We start from the raw sequence: 14,682 nt of genomic DNA, 5'->3' as shown, positions 1-14,682 counted from the left end.
CAAGAGCTCTAACAGTCGGTAGTGAGTTCTAACGGTCATGGGTGGGCTCTAACAGTCGCGAGTGGTTTTTAACGGTCGTCCAAGTGTTCTAACGGTCGTCCGCGGGTTCTAAAGGTCACGGGTGGTTTCCAACAGTCGTTCAAGGGTTCTAATGGTCGCGGGTGGTTTCTAATGGTCGCCCGAGGCTTGTAACGGTCGCTGGTGGTTACGAATGGTCGTCCGAGAGATCTAACGTTCGCGGGTGGTTTCTAACGGTCGCCCGAGGGTTCTAACGTTCACGGGTGGTTTCTAACGGTCATGGTGTCCAATGGTTGCCCAAGGGTTCTAACGGTCGCCCGATGTTTCTAACGGTTGTGGGTGGTTTCTAACGGTCGCCCGAGGGTTCACAGATAGTTTCTTATGTTAGCCCGTGGTTTCTAGCAGTCGCCCGAGGGTTCTCATGGTCGCCTGAGGGTTCTAACTGTCGCGGCTGGTTTCTAACAGTCACGAGTGGCTTCTAATGGTCGTCCAAGAGTTCTAGCGGTCGTGCGTGGTTTCTAGCGGTTGCCCAATGGTTCTAACGGTCGCGGGTGATTTCTAATGGTCGTCCGAGGGTTCTAACAGTCGCCTGAGGGTTCTAACTGTCGCGGGTGGTTTCTAATGGTCGTCCAAAGGTTCTAACGGTTGCCAGTGTTTTCTAATGGTCGCGGGTGGTGTCCAACGGTCGCCCCAGGGTTCTTACGGTCACGGGTGGATTCTAACTGTCGTCCGAGGGTTTTAACCGTCGCGGGTGTTTTCTAAAATTCATCCAAGGGTTCTAACGTTCGCCGGCAGTTTCTAGCGTTCGCCAGTGGGTTCTAACAGTCTTGGGCACTGTCTGATGGTCATCTTTTTTTATCAGACCGCAAAATAAATCTGTTAAAAGCAATGATTTTTTCCATTAAAGGTTCCTTCCACAATTGTATTCCATTATCTATTTTTATTTTATACACAAAAGCAGGAATCTTCTCAAAACACTGTTTGGATGTGTCAGGATATCAGGTCACTCTGGGCTTACTCTTTAACTTCAGTCTGGTTATTTACTCTGGAAAGACTATACAGTATCAAAACTTGTCACAGTATTTATTGTGTTGAAATGAAAGCTTGAGTGAAAAGTTATAGTGTTGAACAGTTGAACAGTAAAGGTTGAGGCCTATTTCCCAAACTGTAAAAAACATGTGTTGTGCCAAATTCTGTACCCCTGCGACAAAATGCACTTTTATGTGCACAAAAACGATGCAACAAAGTGTTCAACTGACCAGACCCCAACAACATGAAAACTAAGGTCAGAGAAGCTACTGAGTGCAGGATATTTCTGAACAGGCGTCTCAACACAATTCCTGTGGGACGCATTCCTTCACCCCTTCACCTTAGACAACTCTTTATCCTCTCTAATATTACTTGCCGCTTTTTTTCATATAAATTCTGCTCCCCTCCAGTAGTTTTGACTTTTCATTCTTGATTTTTGGACCTTTAGTCACATGCTCCTCAGTTTCCTAACATCCCAGAGAATTAAGAACCTTCATTATACTTTAAAACTATTATCCAAAACACTGCAGGACTTCACCCGCTGTGGGTAAATAACAAAATGTAAAAAAAAGTTTACTTAAGTTCCTGTATATGTATTGCTTCTTTAAAATAAAACAAAAAGTCAAACACAAGCCAGTGGTAATATAACACATCTTCTTATCACAGGTAGTTTATTAAATGTGAAAATTTTTAATTGCTGTGAAATTATGGAAAATAGATGAGTTTCCTTGATGAGATGAGCTTGTTACCTCTGAGCCGCACGTCCCTGCTTTTAAGAAAAGACAGAGATTAGATCTTAGTCATCTACACTAAATTGTTAAATAACTGTCTTCATATACAGTTGCAATCAAAATTATTCAAACTCGAGCTCATTAGCAAACAATTTTAATAGCTCAACCAGAGAACATAATATTTGGACAAATTCTGTGTAAAAATGATTTATTAAGCACATTATTTGTGTATTTATAATGTGTTAAGTTCATTAGCCTTTTTTAAAGCAGCATTACAGTCATATGAAAAAGTTTGGACACCCCTATAAATCTTAATCATTTTTAGTTCTAAATATTTGGGTGTTTGCAAAAGCCATTTCAGTTTGATATATCTAATAACTGATGGGCACAGTAATATTTCAGGATTGAAATGAGGTTTATTGTACTAACAGAAAATGTGCAATATGCATTCAAACAAAATTTAACCGGTGCAGAAGTATGGGCACCCTTATCATTTTATTGTTTTGAATACTCCTAACTACTTTTTACTGACTTACTGAAGCACAAAATTGGTTTGGTTTCCTCATTGAGCTTTGAACTTCATAGCCAGGTGTATCCAATCATGAGAAAATGTATTTAAGGTAGCCAATTGCAAGTTGTTCTCCTATTTGAATCTCCTCTGAAGAGTGGCATCATGGGCCCATCAAAACAACTCTCAAATGATCTAAAAACAAAGATTGTTTGACATAGTTGTTCAGGGGAAGGATACAAAAAGTTGTCTCAGAGATTTAACCTGTCAGTTTCCACTGTGAGGAACATAGTAAGGAAATGGAAGACCACAGGGACAGTTCTTGTTAAGCCCAGAAGTGGCAGGCCAAGAAAAATATCAGAAAGGCAGAGTAGAAGAATGGTGAGAACAGTCAAGAACAGTCCACAGACCACCTCCAAAGAGCTGCAGCATCATCTTGCTGCAGATGGTGTCACTGTGCATCGGTCAACAATACAACGCACTTTGCACAAGGAGAAGCTGTATGGGAGAGTGATGCGAAAGAAGCCATTTCTGCAAGCACGCCACAAACAGAGTCGTCTGAGGTGTGCTTTTGCATAATTATGAATATATATTTTGCATAATAAGAAATGGCTTATTTCGCATCACTCTCCCATACAGCTTCTCCTTGTGCAAAGTGCGCTGTATTGTTGACCAATGCACAGTGACACCATCTGCAGCAAGATGATCCTGCAACTCTTTGGAGGTGGTCTGTGGTCTGTTAAGATTAATAGGGGTGCCCACATTTTTCATATGACTGTATGTGATCATTGGCATTTTTTGTTCCTGAGCTTCCCCTACATTAGGCATACTCTTTTTACATGCATTTATGCACAACCTGAGAGACATGAAACCATCATTAAAAGTGAAGTTTGAAAGTATGTGGATTGAGGTGGAAGAAAAATATTAAAGGATTTTACACATTAAAACGTTTTGGCCTAGGAATTGTTACTCAGGTTGTCCTGCTGGCTTCACCAGGGTTACATTGTACATTGTAGATATGGTAAATAAAATCACTATATCTAAATAATATTGGGTAGCTGTGGTCATTTAGTAGAACTGTGTACTTTACAAACCTGCATGTTGCTGAGTGAAGGGGTGGTGTTCAATGTGCTGCTGTACTCCACAGCCCACCCCACACCACCTACGTAACACTGCCTGGGCAGGGGAGCAGAGGCTTCTGGTGCCGCCCGATAAAGGTAGGTAAGATCACCTGTAGCTTCTGGAGATAAGGGGCCCTCTCCGATGATGTGGGGAAAATCGTTTAGGCTGGCTCTGTAATCACCAACTCCATCTGGTCCTTAGAGAGAGGACAGCAAAGAAGAGATTTACATATGATGTTGGGAGTAGCCAATTAACTCAATCTCCATGTCCACAAAGGAAACTCCTGGGAACACTTGGAGAATATGGAAATCTCTCCCAGATAGGTACTTGAACCTAAGACCCCAGTGCAGAGAGGCAAACATGCTATCCACGAGCTGGGTCTTAGGATTAGATCATGCTCTTACCCCAAACAAACCACTCCAGAGTTTGTTATGGAGCAGACCGAGACCACCTTTTTTCAATGGAAAAAAAAAAAAGTAACCAAATTTAACTGTATTAATAAGTGCAGGTGTGTAAACAACCTAAGGTTGCAAGTGAAATTTAATAAATGCATGCAATAGCGTGAGTACAGCAGAAAAATCAACCAAACTAGTAATACATTTCTGGCAGTATTTATGCCTATAATGCTAAAACTGTTACCTGTAAACATAATTCTTTGTCCAAATACCCCTGGTGTTGCCTGCCTGTCATGGTTACAGCCCTTCTTCATGGCCCACCCCCTTTACTGCTGCCCCCTCACTGGTCCCTTATTGTGCCTCTTAATGCCCCCTGGGGCAGACGAGTCCCTCAGCTCCAGTTTTATCCGACAACCAAGTCACACAGAACATGTGGTGGAGTTACCCAGGGTTGCCATGGCACAGGAGGTTGCCATGATACCAGTGTTTACTGTAAACAGATCAGGATCAGTGGCTTACTTAACCCAATCTCTGAATCAAAACGGCATTAAAAATTAACAACTGCATGAACAGAACACCACTGCTAGTACACACTGTATAAAGCTGGAAGGTAAAACTTCACACTGGATGTGTGGGAACCTTTTAGTGTCCAAACATGTGGGCTGTTGTTTTGTTAGGATGTTCTCATTGTTCAGTTCAAGTATATTACTGAACAATGATACCCACTATTATGAATTTATCATTAAAGTGAATTAATTAAATCAGATATTATCAATTCAATTCAATTCAATTATGTATGCATCATTAAACATACCAACATTTCATACCTTAATCCATTTACCCTCACTCCAGGTTAAACCATTATCAGTCTATTTATTAACATTATCCGTCCAGTTATTACACTCTAAAAATGTGATTTTGTGTTAAAATCCGGAGAACTAATATGATCAATTTGAGTGAACATAACGGCCAATAAACTTAATAAAATGAGTTCAGAAAACTTCAACTTAAAACTAAAAATGCTTGTTGAGCCGATGAAAAAATGTGATTTAAACCAACTTTTAGTATGTTATTCTGTCAAAGCTCTTTCTACAGTGTTGGTTCATACAGCTCCTGGCACCATATATTTTAATAATGGTCATTTACAAAACTGCAACTAACTTTTAAAATAAATGACAAAATTTAATGTATCAAACACTTCACAAAAACATAGCATTGACACGGAGACCCTCTTGTCAACAAAGGTTTTCAGAAACAATTCATGTCTTTTTTATTTTTAAACTGGAACTTGAAAGGTTCCCTGGCCTCCGGGTCGTCTCCCTTCAGGAGCTCAATGAGGGAATGTTTGCGTTCTTCCTCAGTATTTGTGAAATATCACCGACTTAATATAATCAAAAGATCCTTAAACATTTCTATTTGTAATGCAAGATTACCTGGAATTATTAACATAGTTTTAAAGAATGGGAATAATAACTACGGTTATGTGTATGGTTCAGCTTATGACACTAAAGTAACATGACCTAGAATTATTTATGCACACAAATAAACCTATTATAAAACATGTGTTTTGTCAATATGTTAAATATACTGACATGATTCTCCATCTTAATATTAATTAAAGCAACTTTGGTTTGACTAAGTTGGATGATTCAGTGTAGGGGAGGGCGATATGGCCCTAAAATTATATCACGATATTTTATGGTATTTTCACGATAACAATATTCTTGCCGATATAACAAAACACTAAATTAAAAAATATTTCAAGAATACACTACTGCAACAAAAAGAAAATTAAATTGTACTGTTGCATGCGATATGATATGGCCCACCCAAGTCAATGATCCAGAATGTCATGATACTAATAATGCACTCCATATATCTCCATATATCCAGTATTAAAGTAAAATAAATGATACTGAACAGATATAATCTGTCTCTGGTAGATATATAATGGGAAATGAGAACAGTGTACATTTTTCTTTTGCTAGCAAAAATAAGTAGTACCCTGATATGGTAATTAGAGGTGGGTGATATGGCACAATATTTCAGGGTATAATATTGTTCATGATATTCAAAAATGTTGGCGATATTATTGCATATAATACAATATGGCACACCCCTAATTCAGTGAGAGACAATGTAATTATAGCTGATTGGTGTTGAAATGAGTGCAAAATCTTTGTCACAATATACTTCTTAACTAACAGTATAAAGCAACAACCTCTGGTGTGAATGACAACATTAGAGGGACAAGTCCAATGGCAACCGGAAGTGCGTGTTTCAACATAAAAGACCCAAGCGGTTAATATATTTTCAGTTAATATTAGACAAAATGCAATTTTAATATCCTTAGGCTATACTATTATTATAATATTTGAAAACACACAGTAGTGTTATATATGACATAATATGTAGAAAAAACGCATACTATACACATTCTTTTATCCCATTAAATGATATTAATACAGGGTGGGCATAATTTTATCAGTCTGCTGCCTAAACTGTACATTGTGTCAACATAAACCCATAGTAAAATTTATTCATCGGACCCTCCTATGGCAGAAAACATAATTTTAGACGTAGGAGTCACTTATACTATAGGCAATACATCCCATTAAATTATATTAATACAGGATGCGCATAGTTTTATCAGTCTGCTGCCTAAACTGTACATTGTGTCAACATAAACCCATAGTACAATTAATTCATCAGACCCTCCTCTGGCAGAAAACATGGAGTTTACTATAAAAAAAAGCGTGATTGTAGACATAGGAGTCACTCATACTATAGGCAATACATGGTTTTATCCCATTAAATGATATTAATACAGGGTGGGCATAGTTTTATCAGTCTGCAGCCTAAACTATACATAAACTCATAGGGAAATTAATTCATTAGACCCTCCTCTGCCAGAAAACATGGAGTTAGAATAACTGTAAGTAAATGTAAGTAATTTTCTTCTGTATTTCCACTGACTGCTGCATGTGTTTTGAGTTGGTTTCCAGTGTTGTTTTCGTTTGTATTTAATTTAAAGTAAGACCTGACCCGTTAAAGCTAACGTTAGCTTAGCACATTAGCCGATATATCGGTAAAACTAAACGCGTTATCTGGAGTACCAAACCAAACACAAACACAGCTGGGGTGCTAAGTTAACCCCCGCTAGCATGCTTAGCTAAACCATGCTGGTGTTCTAGCAGCGTCAGGTGGTCGTACAGAGTAAATGGTTTAACTGTTGGATGGAATAACTGTAGGTTAACCCGTAACTCAGTGATTTAATGTGTAAATAGTTGGTGGAATTCTGATCCTGTTCTTTATGAAGCTCTGTTACTAATTCAGATTATTTTGTCTCCAGGGATTAACAAGATTACCGGACGGGGATAAGGCTCTTATAACGGGGACATAAACTCCGGTCAAACTGACTGGATACAGCGTTAGCTCCTTTTATGTAGAGTTTTTCCTTTGAATTTTTAATTAACATTATTCATTTTGTTTGTTGTCTTTTTTATTGTCACTATGCTCATTGTAGTATCACATCTGAACTAGTGGGTATGGGTAAATTTCACACTTTCATTTGCTAATCAGTAAGAAATTTATGAAGCATGTTTTGTTTTGTTTTATGCAACAAAAAAATAAGAGTTTACCACTGACTGCCCTTCTTGTGTAGGAAAAGTGATAGACTGTTAGGGTGCTCCTTTTAGAAATAAATGATGATAATGTGCTTTTAGATCAAGAAATGCTGATGATGAATCTTAATGACTGCCCATAATTCTTAATGGCTGCCCTTTTGCCCTTCAAGTAGTGTACAGTGATGTTATGAAGTGCCCTCTATGTTGACTCTACCAGAGAGTGTCACAAAGATATGAATGTGTTCTTCCAAAGGATCAAATGTGATGTGGTGTCCTATAGGTGCCCCCACGATGGAATTTACTGTATTTGATGGTGTCAATTTATGTGTCCTTCAAACAACCTAAATCTCCAACTGTACTCATGACTTCATGACTGGCAAGACCAAGCTAGTTAAACATCTTGCCTAAGATGGTTGACTAGCAGGACTAACGTGACCAAACCGCCATGACCATCATCACCTATATATCAGCTGTGGAGGCTGAGGAAGGCCGGGGAAGTTTGGCATGTCTCCAGAAATACTGTGCAAGTTTTACAGCTGTGTCATCAAGAGCCTCTTGACCACACACATGACCGTGTGGTCCAGCAGCACAACTTTGACAAACCGTACATACCTTCAGTGGTAAAGGCTGCTGAGAAGATCATCTGTCCACAGGAGAGCTGCCACCAGCCTTAAAGACTCTACCCACCCACAGCGCAGACTTTTCCCACTTCTGCTTTCAGGCAGAGACTTCCGAAATGTGAAATGCAAGACCACCTTAAAGAACTCGTTTTTCCACACTGCCTTCAGACTCTTAAACCTACCTCAGAAATAACTCAGCACATAACTTTCTACATGCTTACATGCCATTGTCGAGGCACATCATGTTCATTTTACAGTCACAATATTTATGATTGCACTTCTGAACCTTTTGCACTGTTGTCACTTTTGTCACATCTCATCGTTGTAGATAATCATGTTCCTACTTGTAAATAATATCCTTATTGTGCAGATGACAATAAACTCTTTAAATCTTGCATCTTGAATATATGGCCAAAATCAAATGCAGTATATATTATGCCGTCAGGAACTGGTTAACCAGCTTTTCAAATACCTTGGCTATCAACAACCAGCTTAGACCTTCCAAAACCAGCTTTAAAACATATTTCAGCAAGGACTGAAACTTATTTAATACCAATATAAACCCTTGTAGTTCTGTTTACACTCACCGGGTGGCGCCAGACTACGCCGTATTCATTCCGATGTATTGTTCTCTTCGTGCATTAGTTGCCTATTGTACTGAATTAATTATTTTATAACCCACCCATAATCGGACAACACCCCGCCTTGTGTGCCACAATTGGCTAGTAACCTTCAGCTCTCTGCGCAATGATTGGCTAATTTACACGCATACTTACATATGCCCCGCCTCTCTGACCAATCGTCTTGCGTGCTTCTAGACTACTAACCAATCTGAACGCAGGGGAGACGTGGTTTGTTCTAAAACGGGTAGGAAAAGAATGCACGCTGTAGGAGCTGAGCCAGAGAGTCTGTAGAGAGGAGAATACACACTTTACAACCTTTTCATCTCTGCGGGTTTTGTCTGGGCACCAGAGGGCGCGCCAGTATGAGTCTAAAATTAATAGATTTATATAAAGCAACTGGGCAAAATCAGAGTTTATAAATGTTTTATACTTTTTTTTACTGGAAAATTTAGTAATTTTCTAAACACAGAACAATATCTAATGTTTCAACAAATCAAAGGTCAGTGTAATGTTTATCTGTTTAATTTTCTGACCGTTTACATTTTCTTTTCTGCCAATCACAATAGAACATTTAAGAATCAGATTTTATCTGATGGTACCATCCAACCTTTTTATATTTAAAGATGCAAAAACTAGGAAATCAAGTTTTTTTTTTCTTTAATTTTACCTAAAATTCACATGGGAAGGGTAGACATAAATAAATCTATATTATTGAAAAAAACAAATAAAAAACTTTTTTCATTCCTTTAAATATTGAAGTTTTATATCCAATTTTATATTTTCTCATTACCTCAATTGATCAGAAAATTAAAACATAGGCATAAGCAGTGATTGTCGGGGTTCAATCACTCAATCACAGGGTTCAAAGAGGATGTACATTCATAGAGACCTTCCACATTTACGGAGTTGCCAGAAGTTGGGGTTGAACCCACAACCTTGCAGTTTAAAGGATAGTGTGGAGTATGGAGAAGTCACCCAGCATGCATAGCTTTTACAGGCAATACAAAGAAACCAGCACCTTCTTTATAAAATATTACAGAAAACAATTAAAGATTTTGTGTCATGATGACCTTGTGGAAAGAATTTTTCAATTCTTTCAAAAAACAAAGTCATGGTAATTTCGCAGATGGAACCCTGATGCTCTTCATGTGCAATGACTGCTATTTACTAATATTATGTATAAATAGATTTTTTTACATAGACGTTTATTAAATCCACTAATCTATACCATTAATCTTTAACTGTATTTAGAATCTGTAAATAGAAAATCCTAATTCAAAATGCTGTGCACTCCAAGACTAGACTTAATCCCTGTCTGTGCTACTTAAAGTTGCACTCATTGCTGAAACAGATGTGCCACACTCACACACAGTTTTTGACCCAACTTTGTTTCTTTACAGAGTGTAAAAATACTGTTTAATTGGATGACGTGCAGCAAAAATGAAATAAAAATGAATTAAGAATAGCAAAGGATAAAAAATGCACATACAAACACGCTATATGTATGTAACTTCCCAACTCATCCCAACATTTTTAGGGAATTTATACCACTGCAGCCCACGCCTGGCATCAGGCATAGTGCTAATAGGTTCATATTTATCTGCCCAAAAATTCATATTATATTGTCAGTTCTGTACAGGAGCAAGCCAAGCTGTGTCTGTGTATGCATTTACATATTTGTGTCAACATATACAGGGGTTGGACAATAAAACTGAAACACCTGACATTTTAGTGTGGGAGGTTTCACGGCTAAATTGGAGCAGCCTGGTGGCCAATCTTCATTGATTGCACATTGCACCAGTAAGAGCAGAGTGTGAAGGTTCAATTAGCAGGGTAAGAGCACAGTTTTGATCAAAATACTGCAATGCACACAACATTCTGGGTGACATACCAGAGTTTGAAAGAGCACAATTTGTTGGTGCACGTCTTGCTGGCGCATCTGTGACCAAAAAGTCTTTGTGATGTATCAAGAGCCACGGTATCCAGGATAATGTCAGCATACCACCAAGAAGGACGAACCACATCCAACAGGATTAACTGTGGACGCAAGAGGAAGCTGTCTGAAAGGAATGTTCGGGTGCTAACCCGGATTGTATCCAAAAAACATAAAACCACGGCTGCCCAAATCACGACAGAATTCAATGTGCACCTCAACTCTCCTGTTTCCATCAAAACTGTCCGTCGGGACAATGAATTATTGTGGTCTAAAACAGGTGTTTCAGTTTCATTGTCCAACCCCTGTGTATACACATGTGGACAAAATAGTTGTCACCCCCTCGGTTAATGAAAGAAAAATTCACACTGGTCACAGAAATAACTTGAATCTGACAAAAGTAATAATAAATGAAAATGCTATGAAAATTAATAAATTAAATAACAGACATTTCTTTTTAACCATGCTTCAAAATAATTATTAAAAAAAGACAGAAATTATGGTACACTTAACTTAATATTTTGTTGCACAATCTTTTGCGGCAATCACTGCAATCAAACAGTTCCTGTAACTGCCAATGAGATGTCTGCACCTCTCAGCAGGTATTCTGGCCCACTCCTCATGAGCACACTGGTGTCCTCCTTGGTTGTCTATCATTAAGTCCACTTTGGCTCAAACAATGACAGATGGTATGATCTGAAACTGAGGTTCCTTGAGCTTGAAGTTTACATTTAACCTTTTTAAAAGTTTTTTCTGAGCTCTTTTGTTACCATTCGTATTGTCCATCTCTCCGCTTTGTCATCAATTTTTCTCCTGCAGCCACATCCAGGGAGGTTGGCTACAGTCCCATGGATCTTAAATATTTTAATAATATGTGCAACTGTATTCACTGGAACATCAAGCTGCTTGGAGATGGTCACTTTACAAGCCACTTTGCTCAAATCAAATTTTTTGTTCAGATCGGATCTTGATGGTTCACATTCACAAATATAAGTGACCTGTATCTGTGTGTAATGTGAATAAATGAAATGCCTTACTTGCGCACACTGATATGTGTATAAACATCGCCTTCTTTACCAACAACAGAAAACAACACTAATTTAACTAGCTTTAAATTAGTGGGAAATTAATGTGTTAGAGGGAACAGGGTCCATGTACATTTTGACCGTTTGATTCTTGAACTGAATAGAGTGCGAAAGAAATGAAAAAGGTTTCCCAGGTTCACAACTGGCTGAGCTTTTATTTGTTCTATCAAAGCAAATTGTTTTATGATACTATTTGCTATCTTTAGAAAACATTGCAGATCTCTCTGCTCATGGACTCATCTCAAATTTATTTGCATGAGACAACAGGATTGAAGCAGTTAAGGTGAAAAAATAAGTATGGTGTGAGTTGTATCTTTAATGGCTTGTGTAATCTGCCTATTCTTTTTAGAAATGACCATCATATAGTGTCTGTGTTTCACTAGCTCCTGTGTTTCACTCCTGATTTCTCTGTAGGCCATTCTGATGTTAAATCTTGTGGTAAAAAGTAAATGTATGTCCTTCCTGTAATGTTTGGAAGTAGGTACACTAAGCAATATTTAAAAGGCTAAAGTTGAGCGTTTTGTATATCTGGTATCAGTGCTGAAATAATGCCACACAACTAAGTAGCTAACGTGTACAAACAGGAAAGAGATATAAAAGACATGAGACATATATATAGGTGGAAAAAAAGTTTGTTAATATTAGCATGAAAAAATATATACTAACAATAACAACAAAAAAGGAATCAACGTTTGTTAAAAAGATGCTCGTAAAAAGGTTAAATTTAATGTTTTATATTAACTTTACATTATAATAACTTTAAATGTTTAATGTTAAAAAGCTAGACATTATTATATTTAATATATATATATATATATTTAATAATATTTACATTTATTTGTAAAATCACCAGAATGACATATTTAAACATAAGTCGTTTAAAAATAATTAATTAACTTTATAAAATATAAAGAACATTTAAAAAAATAAAAAAATGTAAAGGAAACTAAAGAGAAATAGAGAGATACATACAGAGAAAAATAAAGTTGTTTCTTGCGTGGTGGTTCCCAGTCCTCTTCTGTGAGCACGATGCAAGGGCCCTTGTGCTCGTTGTCCCTGTCTGATGGAGGATCCAGCTGTCTGCAGGCAGATGTGGCAAACCTAAAGACAACCGAAAATGAACATAATCCTTGGACTATTTAAAATAAAAAAGTACAGTAAGAAATGAAAGTTTTTGAATTTATTGTATTTGAATGTTATTTTTTATATCTATGTAATGAGAAAAATGATGGTTAATTGTTCATTGTATAATATTGAAATGTTATAATCTTTAATAAGGTCTATTTAAAAAGGTCTATTTAAAAAGCAGAGTCTCCAGGTCAGTTCCACGAAGCACAGGTGTGCAGCATGGCTGCGCAGACGCCACACCCAGTACTCGACCCTGTCCTCCCACTCGATCGGGAAGAAAGAGGGGTAGAACAGGCCTGCAAATAAACAGAAAAACACAAATAACCTCATCAGTGCTGCTCAAAACCATCTCCACTCATTTACTGATCAGTCAGGTACAGCTGCATATGTACAAAGAGAACCAGATTAAAGAAGGGAAAATAAGATTAGTGAGATTAGTGTAGAAAAGTTGTTTCTTACAGTAAAAAACGACACAAGCGGTTGGTCTGGGGAAATGGGGTGGTGCTCCTCCAGCCAGTCCAGGTAGTCCAGCAGCTCCAGCCCTGAAAAAAAACCTGGAAAAGACATGGTGAGAAAAGCCCTGATAGAAATGAGGGAACAAATGTGAGAATGAGTGAGAAATGTGTAAAATCTAGTGAGAAATGTGTAAAAAAAAATGAGTAAAAATGTGTGAGAATGTAAATAAGTGAGAAATGTGTGAAATGTAGTGAGTGTAAGAATTTGTAAAATGAGTGAAATGTGAGAATGAGTGAAAATGAGTGAAAATGAGTAAAATTTGTGAAATAAGTTGAGGATAAATCGCAGATCAAAGTCGCTTGTGTTCAGCCTTGAACTTCTCAGTCCAATCTGAGCTTCAATCATTAATATCTAAACATTTTAAACCAAACGCTTGCTTAGTAACACAATGCGGCTCAGAAATTAAATAAACAGACTTGCCAGATTGTAAAGAGACCTATGAAATCCGTTTCATTTATTTATTTATGTATTAATTAATCAATTAATTAATTTAGTAAGTTAGTTAGTTAGTTAGTTAATTTTATATTATGTATATGGTCTGTAGTGAGATGAGATTGAGATGAGATTGAGATGAGTCCAGCTACAGGCAGGAGGTGGAACACCTGGAGGATTGGTGCAGAGAAAACAACCTCTGCATCAATGTAAAAAAGACAAAGGAGATGATTGTGGACTTCAGAAGGGGCAAGCATGCCCACCTCCCCCTGCACATTGGAGGATCTGCGGTGGAAGTGGTTGACAGCTACAGGTACTTGGGTGTGCACCTGACCAGCAACCTCACCTGGAGCAACAACACTTCCACTCTGGTCAGGAAGGCACATCAGCGGCTCTACTTCCTCAGGAGGCTGAGACGAGCTGGACTCGGGAGCGTAGTCCTCACCTCCTTCTACAGATGTGTGGTGGAGAGCGTCGTGTGCTCCAGCATCAATGTGTGGCATGGAAGCTGCTCTGCTGCAGACAGGAAAGCACTGCAGAGGGTGGTGAAGGCTGCACAGAGGATTGTTGGAGTTAGCTTCCCCAGCACCACAGACATTTACACCTCCAGGTGCAGGAAAAGGGCCACCTGCATCAGGAAGGATCCCACCCACCCAGCACATGCACTTTTTGTCCCACTCCCCTCAGGCCGGAGGCTGCGGAGCATTAAGTGCAAAACAACAAGACTCAGAAACAGCTTCATTCCGGAAGCTGTAAAATCCGTGTATCATTCGTTCATTTGATATTCAATTGAGAATCAAAATCGGAAAATTAAAAAACCAATTCGTTTTTTCGTTTTTTCGTTTTTGAATATAATACCAAAAAACGAATAACGGCTTGTATTTTGTATTTTTATTTGGTTATCCAAACAAAAATT

The 14,682-nt window shown here is 38.1% G+C and overlaps 1 protein-coding gene across 2 annotated transcripts; it reads right to left on the bottom strand.

The window, feature by feature from the left end:
• Positions 1 to 1,687: 1,687 nt before the first annotated feature.
• Positions 1,688 to 4,216, bottom strand: LOC103032514 (uncharacterized protein C4orf45). Of its 2 annotated transcripts, none has more exons than XM_022664579.2 (3): positions 4,048 to 4,216; positions 3,381 to 3,604; positions 1,688 to 1,816 (listed from the first exon to the last, which is right to left on the bottom strand). In XM_022664579.2, exons 1-3 carry the CDS (start codon positions 4,115 to 4,117, stop codon positions 1,793 to 1,795), a joined length of 318 nt encoding a protein of 105 aa, XP_022520300.1. In that variant the 5' UTR covers positions 4,118 to 4,216; the 3' UTR covers positions 1,688 to 1,792. The 2 variants fall into 2 exon arrangements, with proteins under 2 accessions (XP_022520300.1, XP_007287868.2); XM_007287806.4 differs by having other exon boundaries at positions 1,688 to 1,813.
• Between the last annotated feature and the right edge of the window lie 10,466 nt (positions 4,217 to 14,682).

This window comes from Astyanax mexicanus, chromosome 10, assembly GCF_023375975.1.
Source record: "Astyanax mexicanus isolate ESR-SI-001 chromosome 10, AstMex3_surface, whole genome shotgun sequence".
NCBI classification, from domain to species: Eukaryota; Metazoa; Chordata; class Actinopteri; order Characiformes; family Acestrorhamphidae; genus Astyanax; species Astyanax mexicanus.
Note: the sequence above shows the minus strand (reverse complement) of the source record. Positions and strands in the feature narration are given on the sequence as shown.